We start from the raw sequence: 17,545 nt of genomic DNA on the forward strand, positions 1-17,545 counted from the left end.
CATTCAGGTGGGGGGCCTCTGTGTCGTTCTGCATTATAACATCATGGTAGTCAGTGCCAGTGGCGCTATGGCAGCTGGGGCACATGCTCCTTCGGCGGCTGTGCGATTCAGAAAGAAAGGAGGGAATAGTCCAACTGAAGTAGTGATAAAAATAATAATATTGTGTGTCATACTGGCAATATGGCCCTGGACTGAGATATGGTCACTGTGCAAGCTCTGGAAATGCTACAAATAGAAGCTTGGATACTTTACTCATGCTGGGAAAGGTAGAGAGCACAAGCAAATAATTGCTTTGGGACCAAAGTTACAGGGACAGTGTCCTGGTATAATTAATTAGGTAGAAATCAACACCATGCAAGTTTTTATAAAAATACGACCATGATCTGATGGCTATTCCTCCGTCTGACAGTATGTCATGCTAAGTAGCTGTACACAACACCACATTGATATATCTTAATGCATTCACAGGAAAATAAAAGTATGTTTTACTTGTTTACCTGATGGTGGAATGGACACGAGAACTCCAAGAAACTTTTTAATGAGAACTGAGAGAAAGACTCTCTCTTTTTTAGCCCTAGGAAGACACAAAGCAAACAAAGAGCAAACAAATCAAAAACAGCTTAAAAACTCCCAGGGTATAAAACATAATTTCCTAGTCTGTATAGATCTAAACAGGCAAGCAAAGAAAATAATATTACTGCTCGGCTGAGTCAGCATCCATCTTATCAAATTTCTTCTTGATTAGATTCCAGAACTTCTGCAGCTTTGGGACTTTCTTCAGCTCATGTTGGAGTCTGGACTGCAAACATCAGAGAAACAAATCAGTTAAGAGTCAGTAATATCTAAGTAGGTGTCACAACAAGGTAGCAATTTAACTCTATAAACAGATATCTGCATATGAATGCAGAATCTGTAGGCAACGGGCCGAGATTTTGGTACCAGAAGTTATGGTTTCCATTTGTAGTCTGTTTGTAGTCCGAGTAATATTGACCAATCACATTTGAGCAGGCTTTGGTTGCATACAGGTAAACGGTCCGTGTGTTGAGCAAAAGAGGTGGAGCACATTGGCCAAAATGCAATCTCAGAACCCATCAGTTATCATCTGACGATGATTTAGCTTTTTTAAAAAATGTATCTGCATTCATATGCATATATCTGTTTACAGAGATTAGCCGAAATGTTGTCTGGACTGTCTCAAGTTGCTAGTCAGACTGTAAACAATGACCGGGGCACAGAGGAGGAAGTCTTGGCCCAGATATCCGTTATCCAGATATCCGCTGGTTACACTGGAAGTCCTGAAATATTGGCTGTTGCCCCCAGAGGCTAAAACGTCATCAGACAGATAGCCTATGGGTTCCGAGATTGGGTAGCAATTCTTTCTTATGAAATGATCAAACAATGTCACTACTTGGTGTGTGCATCTATAACCAACTGAAAAACTTAATTAGGGTAATAAGTTGACATCTTACTGGTATGAGGCACATCCACATAGGCAGAGAGATGAGCTGCTGCACTTGCTCTCTGATCAAATCTACCTCCTGGAGGAAGGCACACCAAGAGAAAGAGAGAGAGAGAGAAAGTGAGAGAGAGTTATCAAAATTTACCATGTATGACAGATTTTTATTAGACTTCAGCCAACAATAAAAGTCTGCAACTAAAATATTTAGAGGGCTTTATGGGATACAATCAAAGGGCAGCAGGCTATCACAGCAGATTTTAAAGTGAGACATCTGCAGTGCTTCCCTGTGGTTTAATGCGGCTATGGAGAATACAGATGGGTGGGAGCTGCACCAGGTTGTACTGCCTAGTCTACTACTGCCACCTTGTGGATATTACAAATAACTGCTATAATTTCAACATTTACCTTTGCATTTTAGCACTGCTTCCATTTAGGAATAAAATGCTCTTGACCTGGTCAATGCAAAACCCTGATTAAAATTGACAAGCAAATGGCTTGAGGCCATATTTAGAGTAACCACAGACTGAGTGGCACACCTAGATTCTGATTCCATCTTTTTGTTTATTTCAAAAATCTTGCTCTCTGTCACTGGACACAGATGTTCTCCAAAGCTAAGTGATATAATACAGTGAAGTATGTATCGGAGAGCTGTTCGGAGCCCTCATATTTGACTGTATCTGTTATCTCAGGATAGCGTCTTACTTTAATTTAGTCCTGTTATCCAGTGATACACTAATTGACATTTTTGCCACATCTAACAACCCAGATTTTTCTTATATGATGAATGTAGGATTTAAAAATTGACAGAAAATGCAATTGGGTGGTTCATATTACCACGGCTGCTCTTGGCTTTCATGATGCAGTGATTAGCAATACAGAATTTATTAAATTAATTTGTATAACCTGGGATATTAGTGAAATCACTTTATTTTAAACCATGTAAATACTGCAATCAAAATATTGCTTAAAGTGATTACTCCCAGTAATCTAGGTATTGGCATGAAAGCAAATATGCTTAATGATCCTACTAGCAGCAACATAAAGCACCTAAACATTCGAAAAGGTACTAATTTCTCCAGTGGGTAAATCAATACATTAAATGTCAGAGTGGCAGTACACACCAGACTGTTGAAGCAGTGGTCCAGGAAGACCAGCAGCACGGTTTGTTCCTTCAGAGTCAGGCCAGTGTTCTCGTCTGCCAATACGGCATCCATCACACATTTAAAGAAGAATGGGAAATGGCTGGGCTCTTTTTTGAACACCTGATATACACCATACAAAAGAGAAGATGATGTTATAAACAGCCATCAATTTGCATCTTCAGCAGCTGAGGTCTCCGTGCATTTCTTACCTCCCAAGCTGGGACATTCTCTCTGAACTTCTCATTCACGATGCAACAAATAGACATGAGGTAGGCATTGCTGGACACCTCAGGAGTGTAGTTCACCCAAAGGTAGTTCTCAAGATATTGGCTGAAAGATGAGAAAATAAAATAATATATATATATATCCACCAAGGGGTTTAAATCAGTGTCTGCTTGATAAAAAAGAGAGAATAAAAAGAAGTGAAATATCCCACCTGAACTCAAGCAGCATAATTTTTCTGATGGCAAATCTGACAAGGAAATAATACAATAAGATAAGATAAATATAAATGAAAAGTGTTCATTGGATTAAACAAGGAAATTCAAGTCAAAGATATTCACTTACTTAGACTTGAGAATCTCTTTTTCGTAAACATCTTCCATCACCTAAACAAACAGCAAAGAATATTCAAATCAATTAAGCAACAATGACAGGTTAAGTTTATTTTACTTGCTGCCTCTTTATCATTTTATTGTATCAAACTAATTGATTAAGAAATGTACAAGTTTGAATATAACTTTGAAAACCACCCACTATCAAAAAAATGTATGTATTGACACCTGTAGAGTTAGAGGCAGTGATGCATGAAACTCACCTTAGGGTCAAACGGTAGTTTATTCTTTGCATGAGGAGCCCAATATTTATTAGCCAACTGAAACAGAAAGAAGAACAGAAGTTCATTAAGCATCAAAAAAACACTCTTTTGTTACTGAGTCTGTCACACTGTTAAATCAGAGTTTTGGTTGTAAGCAGGCATCAGTGCACCCATGTAGACTAAGCACTGAATGTGAAAGTGAGCAACTGATTGCACCGCAGCTACTTATTCATAATGTCTGATGTAATATATGTTTGTAGTGTGTGATTTGTTGTTTCGTTAAATGTTGACTTTTTTATATATAAAACAGTCTATGCCTTGGGGCACAAGGCAAACTACAGAAACTTATTCTGATAATAAAGTCAAATCACATAATGTATTTTCATGGGTGCAAAATCTAAAAGTTAAAAAAAAATACCTGCATTCTAGAGAAGGTATAATTCTCCAACTTGCATTAACTTTCTTCTAGGCTAGACTGAATGAGTCAATATCTTTCACACAAATTAAACTGACAATCTAATGTGGGACAACTGTTGCAGGTACACTTCTCTAATTTATCTCCTTCTCTCGACCCACACATTAGTATTTCCTATATCTATAGGAATGACACAGGATGCAGTGTTTTACTCAGTCTACTGAATAATAGTGTATGGCAAAGTTTTTAACACACATAACACGACAATAAATGTGCATAATTGATTGCAGGTGAGGAGACCATCTTTCTTTCTTCAACATCAAAACAACATGAGAAAACCTAATCCTGACTATATGTTGTCCCTTTCAGCACAGTGATGGACCACATTTGTAGTGTACATGTACAATGTTTTACCTGCGTGACATATTCAGCATTAATCTGAGACACAGACGGTGCTGCAGCCTTTTTAGCGGGGGTTTCCTTCTCCATAGTGGCCGTCTTAAGCAGCTGCAATGACAACTATTAGAAAAACAGAACAAAATATTACTTGAATTAACTATTCGTTAACCCTAACTGTCTTTATCTTAACCATTTGCAAGGTAACGTTATTCCTGGATTTAAAAACAGGGGGCAACTTAACTTGCCCATCACGTAAGTTAGCAAGGTTACCAAAGTGAACCAGGATAGGATGTAAAGGCAATATTATGGTAAATTAAAGGGCTTGCTAAACGTTTTATCGAGGTTATATGGCCTACGACATATTTCTAAGATCGTGAAGTCGAATAATGCTACTTTAATTATCATTAACTTAGCTACTTTACAATTTCAGACAGCAGCGCTTTCACGCTAAGCTAATTTGTAGCACCAATGAAATTCAATCGACTCTCAAATTATTTTAACATTAACGTTACTGTTAGTCTTGAGGTGTACGTTAACATATGATAAAATAAAATGACTAACCTTTATTTTTATTTCAGCATGAGTGTTGAGTGCCGTTGGACGGTTAGTTACGCATGTACACAACAAAACGCGCTGTTTGCGACTGACTTCCTGAATGGGTACGTACAAAAAAAATCGTCCCCGGGTACAAAAAGCGTGTCTCCCGTTCCTACCGTTGCTGGTAATTTCAACTGTTGCGTGAGGAAACTTGTTTGGGAAAATTTTGAATGAACAAAACAAGCAAAACGCACAAGTCAGTGCCCTCAAGTATGATAAAAACTTTTAAGATAAATAAGTGATATCATCTATGCAATAATTAATGAAGAATACAACACAATTCTTGATTTGTTGATTTATTATTTTAGAGAATTTTATTTACATGTTTTAATTTCAATAAAAACAGCCCAATCAAATTAAACAAAATGCACTATACAATAAAACAAGAAACATTTTTTATGATCAAATTTATAAAATCTGGAAAATATACTGAATATATGATATGAAGTTGACAATATATGTGCTATGTATTGTACAATACCATCATACTAATTACACATCATGATCATAACACCAGGGATTTTATACCAAAATATACAAACATTACACAATATTATTCCAATAATTAGTGAATTAGTCGGTGTGTTCTGACATGTGCTGACTGTGTGAAAGTTTTGCCACAAATGTCACATCTGAATGGCCTCTGACCTGTGTGGATAAGATAATGCCTTTTAAGTTTAGAGGGAGACACAAAGTACTTGAAGCAAATATCACAACAATATTTTTGAGTGGAAACTGTCATTTTAGGTTGAACACTAGTTGTACAGTTATGTTCCTGAAGATCTTTCTTGCTCTTAAAACTTACAGTGCAATTGTCATCTTCAAACACCCCTACTGGTTCACACCAGTAATAATCTGGCAAATCTGCTTGGATTTGATTCGCAGCCACAGAACTCACACATCCATCACTGAGCTGATTGTTGCTATCTGACATAGCCAAAGCTTCTCTAAACTGACCTGGTATTTCTACATTATTGCCCTCATACTGATGTGACAAAGGTGAACCTCCCATATTTTCGTTTTGGACCAGTTTATTTATTTCAAAGGCAAGTTCAGAAGGAAATGAATAACTATAATGGTCTGTAGCCTGATTACAATTTTCTGTCAGCTGTTCATTTGATTCATTATTTGCCTCTTGTAAACTAACCTCTGGCACTGCCAACCATTCAGAATCTATTGCTTCAATGCAATCAGAAAATTCTCTATCAGTAAGTGTGAAATGACCAACACTGGTATAATGTGACTCTGGTTGGTCTCTTGCTGCACCTACATTAAAGTCTGTATAATCAGTGAGGTTTTCAATGCATTTATCTTGGAGATGATTAGTATTTGTCATTTCTCTTTGATAATAATCTGAGGTCCTGTTACCATGTCTACATCTACATTCATGAACTTTCAAATTATTACAATGTGTGAAGGTTTTGCTGCACAAAGTGCATTTGTATGGCCTTATCCCAGGGTGAATGAGCAAGTGTCTTGAGAGCTTGTATGGAGAAGCAAAGTTCTTTAAACATATTCGGCACATGTGAAGTTTCCTTTTTTTACAAATCACATTACTTTTAGTTCTTTTCTTAATGATTCTGTTCACTTTTGTGATGGATATTTCACGCCTGGTGGAGACCAGCTCACTTTCTCCAATACTCACAGCACCATCAACAATTGAATGTGCAGTATTTATGTTCACAGATTTTTTCTGTGGTGGAATACCAACACTGATCCTTGGGTAAAGCTCCTGTTGACTATTCGCTTTAAATTTTCTGATGTTCCACTGTTGATTGACTGGCTTGGATGGCTTACTCTTACAGTGAAATCTTTCATGGGTTTTCAGATGTGAAGCTTGCCTGAATGCTTTCCCACACATATGACACTGAAATGGTTTCAAGCCTGTGTGTACCATCTCATGCCTTTGTAATTTAGAGGCACTCGGAAAACATTTGAAACACTGGAAGCACTTGTGTTTTACATTGTCTGTATTTTGTTTCGATTTAGCAGTCTGTGTATTTTTCACAGTCACCTTAGGAACCTTACTTGGGTGCACAACCTCATTTTTCTTTGAGGTATGCAGCAATACTTTGTCCTCCCATTCTCTGTTTTCATGAGTCTGAACAATTGCCATAGAAGGGGTCTGATCCAGCTGTTTTGCAGAGATTAAATCACTGCCATTGTGTGTCTCAAAGTCCCTTTTATGTGTGAACATTTCCTGGATTGGGATATCTCCTGCAGTCCTTGTATTAAACCCACCTATGCGAGAAGGCGGCCTGTTGATATACAGTGATCGCTGTTTGTGATATCTGGACCACAGGTGAGTGCGACAATGTACCCTCAAGTGTGTTTTCTGACGAAATCTCTTTCCACACATCTCACAGCCAAAGGGTCTTTGTCCAGTATGAGTCATTATGTGCCTTTGAAGTTTTGATGAAGATGGAAAACATTTTGAACATGCATGGCACTGATGTGAAGTGTTTGTTCTCTGCTTTTTGCTGGTGGCTTGACATGTTTCACTCTGTCGTTCTGCTGATGTAATTAACTCAGCATCCTGAGGAGATTCATTGAGATCACTGAGATTTTCACTAAATGTTTCTGGTTTAACAATGATGTTTAAGTCAATGGGGTCTGCGTTAATGGCTTCAGAAGAGTGTTTTATTGCATCAGAATGAGACCTTTTCACATTATTCCCCATGTCCTGTGCAGGGGCTGCCAATTCTTTTTGGTTCCTGTGAATTCTGTGATGACGTATTAAATTAACTTCCAACCTAAAAGATCTGTTGCAGATCATACATCGGAATGGTTTCAAGTCTTTATGGGTCATGTATTGCTGCTCTTGTTCACCTGACTTCTGGCACATACTCTGACTACTTGTATTTAACAGTTGTTCTGGTTCTCCAACTGCAACTGACTTGATTTCAGTCTTGCTAGGGGCCTGCACAGCATTTACACTTATTTTACATTGTAGCTCTAGTTCCACTGCTGAATTCATAGGAGCCTGATGGCTGGTGGGCTGTTGAAGTGACGACTGAAGCTGCAGATCTGAAGTCTGACTGCCATAACAAAGACTCTGTTTTTTCCCTGCATTGTTTGCAGAAAGTGAACATTTATTTGAAGTGCTTAAATGAGATTTCAAGTGTACCTTCTGTCTAAATGCTTTGCAGCAGATCATACATGAGTAGGGTTTCTGCCCTGTATGAATAAGTAAATGTCGTTGTAATTTGGATGGTGAACAGAAGGTTTTGAGACATTTAGGACACTGGTGTTTTAAAGTAATTTTTCTTCTGCTGGAGCTCAGCTCTTGTGACATCTTCAATTGTGCCTTTTCAGAAAAAGTCTGCCCAGATATGCCTCTCTCAGATTGTTTTGGTTTGTTATGAGTTGGTGAATGAATCCAAAGCTGAAGAGATGAAGTGAATGACTTCAGGCAGACTTTGCAGGTGTATCTGTTTTGGGCTTTGCATACAGATGTGTCAGCATTTGCAGAATCAACTTGCCTCTGATATTTTGGGTCCATAACATCTGATTCACTGCTCATCAAGGAGCCATCATTTACATGTAGCATATTTTTGGGTGGATTTCCGTTGTCAGCAGAGGGAAGAACCTTAGGAACCTTACTCAGGTGCACAACCTCATTTTTCTTTGAGGTATGCAGCAATACTTTGTCCTCCCATTCTCTGTTGTCATGAGTCTGAACAATTGCCATAGAAGGGGTCTGATCCAGCTGTTTTGCAGAGATTAAATCACTGCCATTGTGTGTCTCAAAGTCCCTTTTATGTGTGAACATTTCCTGGATTGGGATATCTCCTGCAGTCCTTGTATTAAACCCACCTATGCGAGAAGGCGGCCTGTTGATATACAGTGATCGCTGTTTGTGATATCTGGACCACAGGTGAGTGCGACAATGTACCCTCAAGTGTGTTTTCTGACGAAATCTCTTTCCACACATCTCACAGCCAAAGGGCCTTTGTCCAGTATGAGTCATTATGTGCCTTTGAAGTTTTGATGAAGATGGAAAACATTTTGAACATGCATGGCACTGATGTGAAGTGTTTGTTCTCTGCTTTTTGCCGGCGGCTTGACATGTTTCACTCTGCTGTTCCGCTGATGTAATTAACTCAGCATCCTGAGGAGATTCATTGAGATCACTGAGATTTTCACTCCATGTTTCTGGTTTAACAATGACGTTTAAGTCAATGGGGTCTGCATTATTGGTTTCAGATGAATGTTTTATTGCCTCAGAATGAGATCTTTTCACATTATTCTCCATGTCCTGTGCAGGGGCTGCCAATTCTTTTTGTTTCCTGTGAATTTTGTGATGACGTATTAAATTAACTTCCAACCTAAAAGATCTGTTGCAGATCATACATCGGAATGGTTTCAAGTCTTTATGGGTCATGTATTGCTGCTCTTGTTCACCTGACTTCTGGCACATACTCTGACTACTTGTATTTAACAGTTGTTCTGGTTCTCCAACTGCACCTGACTTGATTTCAGTCTTGCTCGGGGCCTGCATAGCATTTACACTTATTTTACATTGTAGCTCTAGTTCCACTGCTGAATTCACAGGAGCCTGGTGGCTGGTGGGCTGCTGAAGTGACGACTGAAGCTGCAGATCTGAAGTCTGACTGCCATTACAAAGACTCTGTTTTTTCCCTGCATTGTTTGCAGAAAGTGAACATTTATTTGAAGTGCTTAAATGGGATTTCAAGTGTACCTTCTGTCTAAATGCTTTGCAGCAGATCATACATGAGTAGGGTTTCTGCCCTGTATGAATAAGTAAATGTCGTTGTAATTTGGATGGTGAACAGAAGGTTTTGAGGCATTTAGGACACTGGTGTTTAAAAGTAATTTTTCTTCTGCTGGAGCTCAGTTCTTGTGACATCTTTGAATGTGCATTTTTACAAAAAGTCTGCCCAGACATGCCTCTCTCAGATTGTTTTGGTTTATTATGAGTTGGTGAGTGAATCCAAAGCTGAAGAGATGACGTAAATGACTTCAAGCAGACTTTGCAGGTGTATCCGCTGTGGTGGTTGCATACAGATGTGTCAGCATTTGCAGAATCAACTTGCTTCTGATGTTTTGGATCCATAACATCTGAGTCACTGCTCATCACAGAGCCATCATTTACATGTGGCATATTTTTGGGTGGATTTCCATTTTCAGCGGAGGGAAGAAAACATTTGTGAGTCATAATTTCCCCTTTCCATTCTGGCTGGGAGGCCACAGAAGAAGACACTGTTGATGGTATTATGGTGCAATTACCACTGCCATGTGTGTTCATCACTGCAGTTGGTTTATCATGGTTTAATTGTAGGACCATCTGGTTATTAGTTGAAATGCCATCCTGAAAACTGTCCCTTAGGAGCCTTGAATAGTGATTTTTTTCCGAGTGTGTTTTTAAATGTTCTGACTCTGTGAAGGCTTTTCCACAAATTTTACAGATGAAGGGCTTCTGGCCAGTATGGATGATATGATGTCTCTGGAGTTTATACAGCGATGGGAACGATTTTGGACAAATGGGGCACTGATACATTTTCAGATCACCTCTCTGTGATTACTCCAGTTGGAGATCCTCTGACTAAACCTAGGGCAAAACATATGGCATTAAAATTCGAAACAAGCTTTAAATTTCAATTAATGCAATTGACAACCATACGAAACAAAATAATTCAACTATCCTCGCTATAACATTTAAATAATTTATAACCCATATAATAATGTTGCAGTCAATTACAGCAATAGAACAGCATAATCTATTCCAAAACACAAAACATGGTAGCTAACATTAACATACAATAATAACACAGGAATTAAATGAAGACAATGACAACCTACACTGGCAGCAAACGTCGGTACTTGGTCTGGCACAGAACTAGCTAACGACGCTAACTTATATGTAAAAAAAATACTTACAATATAAGTCTTATGTATTCACTATGAGCTGACAATTTGTGCGCCATCTCATTGCCAATTAATCAACGCTAGCCGACTTAGCTCGTGTGCTAAGGACGCGACAATGTATGACATCACACTGGGTAACAATCGTGTACGTCCGTCAGAATGTTCGGCCGGAAACAAAGATTTTACGTTCCTAGCCACCATAAACCTGTGGATGTGGAAAGACCTCTCATGGCTGTTGACCTGCGTAATATAAATGTGAAGACGCCAAAGCTATGTGACATTATACGGTTCTAATCCATAAGTTATTTTAATAACTTGCTTTCTTGCTTCGAACATGGAACAAAACTAGTTTGGTCAAAACAGACTCAGTACAAAAGTTGAATAAGTAAAATGAATGTTCTTTTTTTGTATTTGTGTCTAATGTGGTCCAAAGCATTGTGCAACACAGATATATACAGACAGGTGACAAATTAAAGAAAAAACTGGTACAGGTCTGAATGCTTGACCCCTACAGTGAGGGTTTGGTGGCTCTATGCTGTGGAGGGCATTTTGCTGGCATGGTTTGGGTCCACTTGTCCCCCTAGAGGGAAGGAGTCATTGCAAATCATCACAAAGTTGTTCTGAGTCATCACCTTTATCCTATTAAGGAAACATTTCTCTCCTGATGGGAGTGGTCCTGATCGGAGTGGAAAATCCTTTTGAAGAATGGTGTTCATCCCTCCAGAAGAGTTCCAGAGACTTGTAGAATCAATGCCACATTGAGTAACACCATTCTCCAAAAAGATATTCCCTCATTTGGAGTTTTGATGGTGGTGGAGAGCATTGTCTAACACGTCAGTCCAAAATCTCCCATAGGTGTTCAACTGGGTTGAGATGTGGTGACTGTGAAGGCTGTATATTGAATTTGCATATGATTCACATCATTTTCCTACTCATCAAACCATTCAGTGACCCTTCATGCCCTGCGAATTCGGGCATTGTCATCCTGGAAGAGACCATTCCCATGAGGATAGAAATCTTAGATCATAGGATAAAGGTGATGACTCAGAACAACTTTGTATTGATTTGAAGTGACCCTTCCCTCTAAGGGGACAAGTGGACCCAAACCATGCCAGCAAAATGCCCTCCACAGCATGACAGAGCCACCGAATTCCCTCTCTGTAGGGGTCAAGCATTCAGGCCTGTACCGGTTTTTCCTTTAACTTGTCACCTGTCTGTATTGTCATAAATTGTTCTCATAATCATCAAAAGGTATCTCACATCTTGTACCACTGCCTGCCCAACACAGAAATCAGTGACTCCATTGCAATCATGCTCTGCACATGAGATATACACAAAAACAATCCAATGCTGTAGACATGCAGCAAGAGCTGGATGTGAATATTTTACTGTGGCCAAAACACTTTAAACACTGTGGTGTATTGTAATGCCTAATGCTGTTACTTTGGACTCCACAACATCCAAAATACCACACAAAACAATACAGTGGAATATGACATTACAACTTGGCAAACTACAGTCTTAAACATTAACACAACTGGACCTGTCTCACAGTCACGGTATGGCTATAGTCACATAAAGTAGTATTGATTATAGAGCAATTTAATCACGAGACTTTACAGATAATATTCTACATCATCACACCACTGTTCTACACAAAATATACAGACTATATAGTGTAAAAATATCATGCTTTTACATACAACATACACCTGTACCTGTTCAGAAGTCTCCAAAAGTAAGGTACCTTCTGAATGTACAATTACTCAAGCTGAAACATTGGGTGTGATGAAGAAAGGCAGTGATATTATAGCAACATTGGCAACATTGTCCCTGTTCATTGAAGGTTTCTCTAGATTGAAATGTATGGTTGTTCACTCTTCATTTAAACCATCTTGTCTCTCTGATATTCAATTCTGGATTTCTTATTCTGTAAATGTATACACTTCTAGTCCTTAGCTGATGTGTTTGCTCTTCTATGCGTGTGTTTGTGTTGTTTTGTTTTTCCAAGTGTACATATCTTTACATCTGAAACGTTGCCTCAGGTTCGCAAAATACCAAAATGTTATGTTTTGTGTATGGTTACAGGGGGAACAGTAAGATGAGAATATGATACTAGTTTGTGTTGTGTCTTGATTTATGTTTTTGGTCTGGCGTTCGGTCTGTGAACCTAGTTTAGGCTACCGAGGCAGAGTAACCACATGTTTTCAAACCCTGTTAGATGTATTTCTTTTTCTATGGTTTTAGTGGTTTCAGTCTTTGTTGATCTTTTCTGGATATTTGATATTCCTACAGCTAGTTGATGGAATCAAACAGGAAGTACTGATCTGTGTGGCTGGATGTTCTTCTTTGGCCCCATTGTTCTTTCAAGGATCGCCTACTGTGCAGTCAACAAGCCTTTCATGCTGTGAATAATTTGAATATATTCAAGTAGAAGTGAAATTGATTAGTCAACAAACAAAAATTGATCACCAACATTTTTGATGATTTAGTTGTTTGACAAGGGAAATGGCAAACATTTGCTGGTTCCAGCTTCTCAAAAGTGAAGATTGTAAATGGAATATCTTTGGTTGGTTGGATAAAACAAATTATAAAAGCAATTTGAAGATGTTACCTTGGGATCTAGGATAAAATGATTGGCATTTTTCTTAATTTCATCATTTTATAAACAGTTAGTTAATACATTGTCAAATATTGAAAGATTATTATGACCAAAAATCATAACCAACTAATAACCAATAGTTGTAGCCCTATTTTCTAACTTTGTTAACAGCTGCATTCCATTAAGGTGTGTCAGTACCAGGGCTCTGGTACAATGGCACACCTAAATGGAGTGGAGCCATTGTTAATGTTATTAGTTAGACCTGTTGTTCTCCTGCTAGGAGAAATGAAAATGTTTTAGCCTCATCTGAAAATGTGACTGAGCTGAAGCACTAAGAATTGATATAAATTCTGCTTGCTTTTTCATGACAGCAATGTTGACTGCATTACACACAGAAAAAAAATTGTGCTTGGCAAAGTATCAAATCTTGTTTAAGAAGCCCTTTTCCCAAAATTTCAGAAATTTAAGAACAGACTACTGTTAATGTAAAGTAGAAATAAAGCTGAATTGTTGGAACTGTTGTGAAAACTGTTTTCTGCACAAAAATTAATTCAAAATATTGGAAAAAATAAAAGTGGTAGAAATTCTATATTCAAAAATGTTAAAAAATAAATTCAATATTTTTTTTTGTCTGATGACTGAAAATGATGCACCTATAAAGTAAAGTAAGTGTAAATTGTGTGACTGAGGATATGGGTGGAAATAGTTGGTTTTAAATCGCACTGTTTATGTTGGCCACAAGAGGGAAGCACACACCACTCAATGGCTGCGATCGTGATTGTGTGATCTGTGATTGCCTCCCAGTTCAGTAGATAGAACGTTTCATTAAGTCAGTGCTGAGACCATAAAGACAGGCTTTCACAATGCGTCAGGGGAACAAAACTATATATTATGAAACAAAAAGGATCCAAACATGAAAACAAACAAAACCACAGTCACTGAGGCAAACAGACCACAATGTCAGGAGGCGTCTCGTGCAGTGAGGCTGCTGCTGAACTGGGCTCCCCTACTGTAGCCCACTGCTATGGGGAAAGAGAGTCATACACATTGGCCTGGTTAGCCTGGAGGAAGAAACACACAGTTAAAGTCCATGTGCAAGGCCACAATGACAAGGGCCGCAGGCTGGTACACGGCACACTAAGGACAATGTTGGCTACAACAGCCAGTTTGTTTGCAGAGTGGTTGCAGGTCAGCAGGGTAGAAAATGTACATTTGACAAAACACATGAAAAAAACTAAATGTCACCCTGTCTTAATTCATTTTGTGAGGAAAAATAGCGGTAAGGGCACAAAGAAATGTGTCTGCCATAGGACATCTCACTGGCTATGACGAGGATGTGATGATATAATTGTGGCTTTGCCTGTGTCTGTATGAAAACACGCCTGCTGAAAGACAGGATGTAATGTTTACTGCGGTGATCGACAAGTGGTCACCATGCAGTAAATTTTAGTGGCTGAGCTCCTCTGTGTTTACTGAAATGCTGAGTCTTGTATTTTTAGGTTTTGTTACACATGAATTCCTTGTCATTTAACTGTTGTGTTACAAGGACAAAAGCACATGGATTCAAATCTCAACAAAGAAACATTTTGCAGGCTTGGACTTTTAATAATAAAGTTACATAAATCGTACTTATATAAGTGGAGTCACTACCAAAGGACAGCTAAACTGAAAGCTTGTTAGTGCAATAATGCCTCTCATATGTTTTAAATGTCATTGGATCTGCTGCTTTTTTAACATGACGCGTCAGATAGTTTGTTACACAAGTCGTCCTTGGAAACTGTTTGGAAAAGGGAAGGCACTTTCAAATAAAGATACTTGGCAAGTGATTGGATGAACCATCTGTCTATCACTGTCCTACCTTGCTAGGCAGCTGGATCGTGACGCTGATTGTTCCGAACCACCGGTAGTTGGGACACAAGTGCATAACTTGAAGCCTGACAAGATGGATTTTCGCGCGATCTTGCGAATCCAGCTGCCTCGCAAGGTGACTGCTTTTTAGTGCCTATATATAATTGAAACACAATTTCTATAGGCTGCTGTGAGTTGTTTCTTAATCTTAATTGCTCAATTTGAAAAAAAAACCCCAAACATTTTCAAATCATTATCAAGTAAGACTTCTGAACATGCAAGTTTGTTCAGCAAAAATCTTGCTCAGCTTCACATTTAGACTGGTAAACACATTAAAAAATTTAAGAAACCAAGAAAAATGACCAAGAAAACATTCTTAGAGGAATGTCCTTTACTGAAAGTATTGTTTCAAAATGGCTACATTTATTGAAAACACTGAAATATGATCAAATATTTTAGCTGAAATTTATGGATGCTCACTTGACTGAGGTGTTTCTGTACATAATAAAAAGTACCTAATTAAAAAACAATCATGCCTGAATCATTCAGAAATTCTAAATCTCCTCTTGGTAGGACCCTTTAAAGCCAAACAGGTGAAAATTAACACACAGTGTATATTTATGGGGCATTGGCTTGCTCGCTCTCATAAATAATGGCTTGTTTGTGTTTTTTCAACTCTCAATAAAAATCTTCAGGCTCTACTGGCTGCCTCTATTGTTCAATTTTTGATAACAACAATCAAAACAACACTGCAGTGGGTGAAGATCAATAGCCCACTCCACTCTCCCGCCATCGGAGGCGTGATGACGAGAATAGCTGGAGTGAAGATGCATTCCAACTCAGATCATCAATACGGTTCATGATCTTTGAGAAAAGAAATGTTCCAGGAGCAATGGTTAATAGTGTTATTTTCTTCCCACATCATCACACTGTGTCCATTGACACCCCCAGCACACACACACACAAACACGCACACACACTTACATTCCTACCCTGCAGCTGTGTGTGGTAGCGTCCCTCTCCTATTAACCAGGCTGCCTTAGAATCAATAGAAAACATAAAGAGGCTTAATCTTTTCAGGTGCTTGGTGCTGATTGCCTATTACACAATAATAACACACCTTGAATCCCGTGGAGCATAAGAGGGAGACATAGTCACCTCATCCACACACATTAAAAACAGCCACAAACCAGTCACACAGTAAATCTATGGCTTTACAACTGAACAGATGGTGTCAGCGCTGGAGCTAGGCCTTTATGAGGGGTGTTAGCTAGCGTGCTAAGAGAAATTCCACCAGAAACAGTGGGATATCAGGGGTTACAGTTTATCGCTTCATGGAATGGGACACTGCTGGTGTCTCCTTTTGTAGACTATGGTCTCCAGTCTTCTGGTATGCAGTTTTACGTTATAGAAGTTCCATACGACTTGTCTCTGAGGCAGAGTAACAGCTGCATCAGTATACAACTGTAGTGGATTATCGGCCTAAGTTCTGAGGTATGAAGTGGAATAAACACATCCTCCGAATCGCACATCATCAAATCAACATGGACACACACAGAGCTTTGCATTTCATCCATCAACAGTGATAAACAGTCAACATTAATGAGCAGCTATTCGGTTTTGTTGTAAGTCATTAGGTGTTGGGTTGTCGGAGCCGCGCCTCCAGAAAAGCCCCACCGAATTCCAGTGCCGTGAATGACTGGAGTCCGGTTGTTGATTCTGGCTGTGTTTCTATAAACTGAGCCAGCAGGACAGGTGGAGGATCTGGGAGTCAGGCAAGTTCAGGACTGGAACCAGGGCCACGGATGGACTGGACTCCTCTAGAGAGCTTTTCAAACATACTTCAAGTCCTGGCAGGTAAAGGTAGAGAGGGAGAAGAGGGGTGAGGGGAAAAAAAGAAGATGGTGGCGTTAGTTTCATGAGAACTTTGCCTGAAGTTGGACATTAGGTTCACATGCAGCCCTCCCACAGGGGCCATCCCAGGAAGGAGGCTGCACTTAACTCTTTGACGAGGGAACATGGGCCTATTTACAAATTATTGACATTCTTAAATCCTTGGCAGATTGTAGCCCCCCCATTTAACTCCCTGCAGTGCAGACATATGGTTAGCAAGGACTGAACTCTAAGCTACCCCTCCCAAAACTTGCACACAGAGCCATATACAAGCAAACACACACACACACACACACACACACACACACACACACACACACACACACACACAGAGGGAGGGGGTGTGATCCTGCCATGCCCTTTTGGACAATTGAGCAGCTTGTTGGGGGGGATCTAGTGGAATGGATCCTCTGCTCCTGTTGTGTTGGGATGTTAAGAAGCTGTGTTGGGACTGCTGCTCAGCTTTACCAGAGCTGAGAGATGT

General features: G+C 39.2%; 3 protein-coding genes across 6 annotated transcripts in view; all 3 read right to left on the minus strand.

Annotated features, from left to right (window-relative positions):
* aqr (aquarius intron-binding spliceosomal factor) overlaps positions 1 to 4,897 on the minus strand; it is a 52,052-nt gene extending 47,155 nt beyond the window's left edge. Inside the window, exons 1-10 of one of the 2 annotated variants that reach the window (XM_042388324.1) lie at positions 4,794 to 4,897; positions 4,248 to 4,352; positions 3,419 to 3,475; positions 3,169 to 3,209; positions 3,038 to 3,073; positions 2,811 to 2,931; positions 2,581 to 2,721; positions 1,470 to 1,538; positions 699 to 799; positions 498 to 574 (exon numbers count right to left, since the gene is read on the minus strand). In XM_042388324.1, the coding sequence (XP_042244258.1) occupies positions 498 to 574; positions 699 to 799; positions 1,470 to 1,538; positions 2,581 to 2,721; positions 2,811 to 2,931; positions 3,038 to 3,073; positions 3,169 to 3,209; positions 3,419 to 3,475; positions 4,248 to 4,322 (718 nt within the window). In that variant the 5' untranslated portion in view covers positions 4,323 to 4,352; positions 4,794 to 4,897. The remainder of the gene's footprint in view (positions 1 to 497; positions 575 to 698; positions 800 to 1,469; positions 1,539 to 2,580; positions 2,722 to 2,810; positions 2,932 to 3,037; positions 3,074 to 3,168; positions 3,210 to 3,418; positions 3,476 to 4,247; positions 4,353 to 4,793) is intronic. The other variant, XM_042388323.1, reaches the window with a different exon arrangement.
* Positions 4,898 to 5,180: 283 nt separating this feature from the next.
* LOC121881523 (zinc finger protein 850-like) lies at positions 5,181 to 10,858 on the minus strand. 3 transcript variants are annotated; one of them, XM_042389361.1, is made up of 3 exons: positions 10,731 to 10,858; positions 6,575 to 10,401; positions 5,181 to 6,520 (listed from the first exon to the last, which is right to left on the minus strand). In XM_042389361.1, the coding sequence occupies exons 2-3, from the start codon at positions 10,348 to 10,350 to the stop codon at positions 5,395 to 5,397; spliced, it is 4,902 nt and encodes a 1,633-aa protein (XP_042245295.1). In that variant the 5' UTR covers positions 10,351 to 10,401; positions 10,731 to 10,858; the 3' UTR covers positions 5,181 to 5,394. The 3 variants fall into 3 exon arrangements, with proteins under 3 accessions (XP_042245295.1, XP_042245293.1, XP_042245294.1); XM_042389359.1 differs by having other exon boundaries at positions 5,181 to 10,401; XM_042389360.1 differs by having other exon boundaries at positions 5,181 to 10,401; positions 10,653 to 10,744.
* Positions 10,859 to 14,089: 3,231 nt separating this feature from the next.
* The window catches only part of dph6 (diphthamine biosynthesis 6), a 60,171-nt gene continuing 56,715 nt past the window's right edge, over positions 14,090 to 17,545 (minus strand). Inside the window, exon 15 of the mRNA XM_042389009.1 lies at positions 14,090 to 17,018. Coding sequence (XP_042244943.1) covers positions 16,900 to 17,018 — 119 coding nt within the window. The 3' untranslated portion in view covers positions 14,090 to 16,899. The remainder of the gene's footprint in view (positions 17,019 to 17,545) is intronic.

The sequence above is a fragment of the Thunnus maccoyii genome, chromosome 16 (assembly GCF_910596095.1).
Source record: "Thunnus maccoyii chromosome 16, fThuMac1.1, whole genome shotgun sequence".
NCBI classification, from domain to species: Eukaryota; Metazoa; Chordata; class Actinopteri; order Scombriformes; family Scombridae; genus Thunnus; species Thunnus maccoyii.

Excerpts from the sequence above, each read along its gene's own strand:
- LOC121881523 (XM_042389359.1), bottom strand. The coding sequence starts at position 10,350 with ATGTATCAGTGCCCCATTTGTCCAAAATCGTTCCCATCGCTGTATAAA.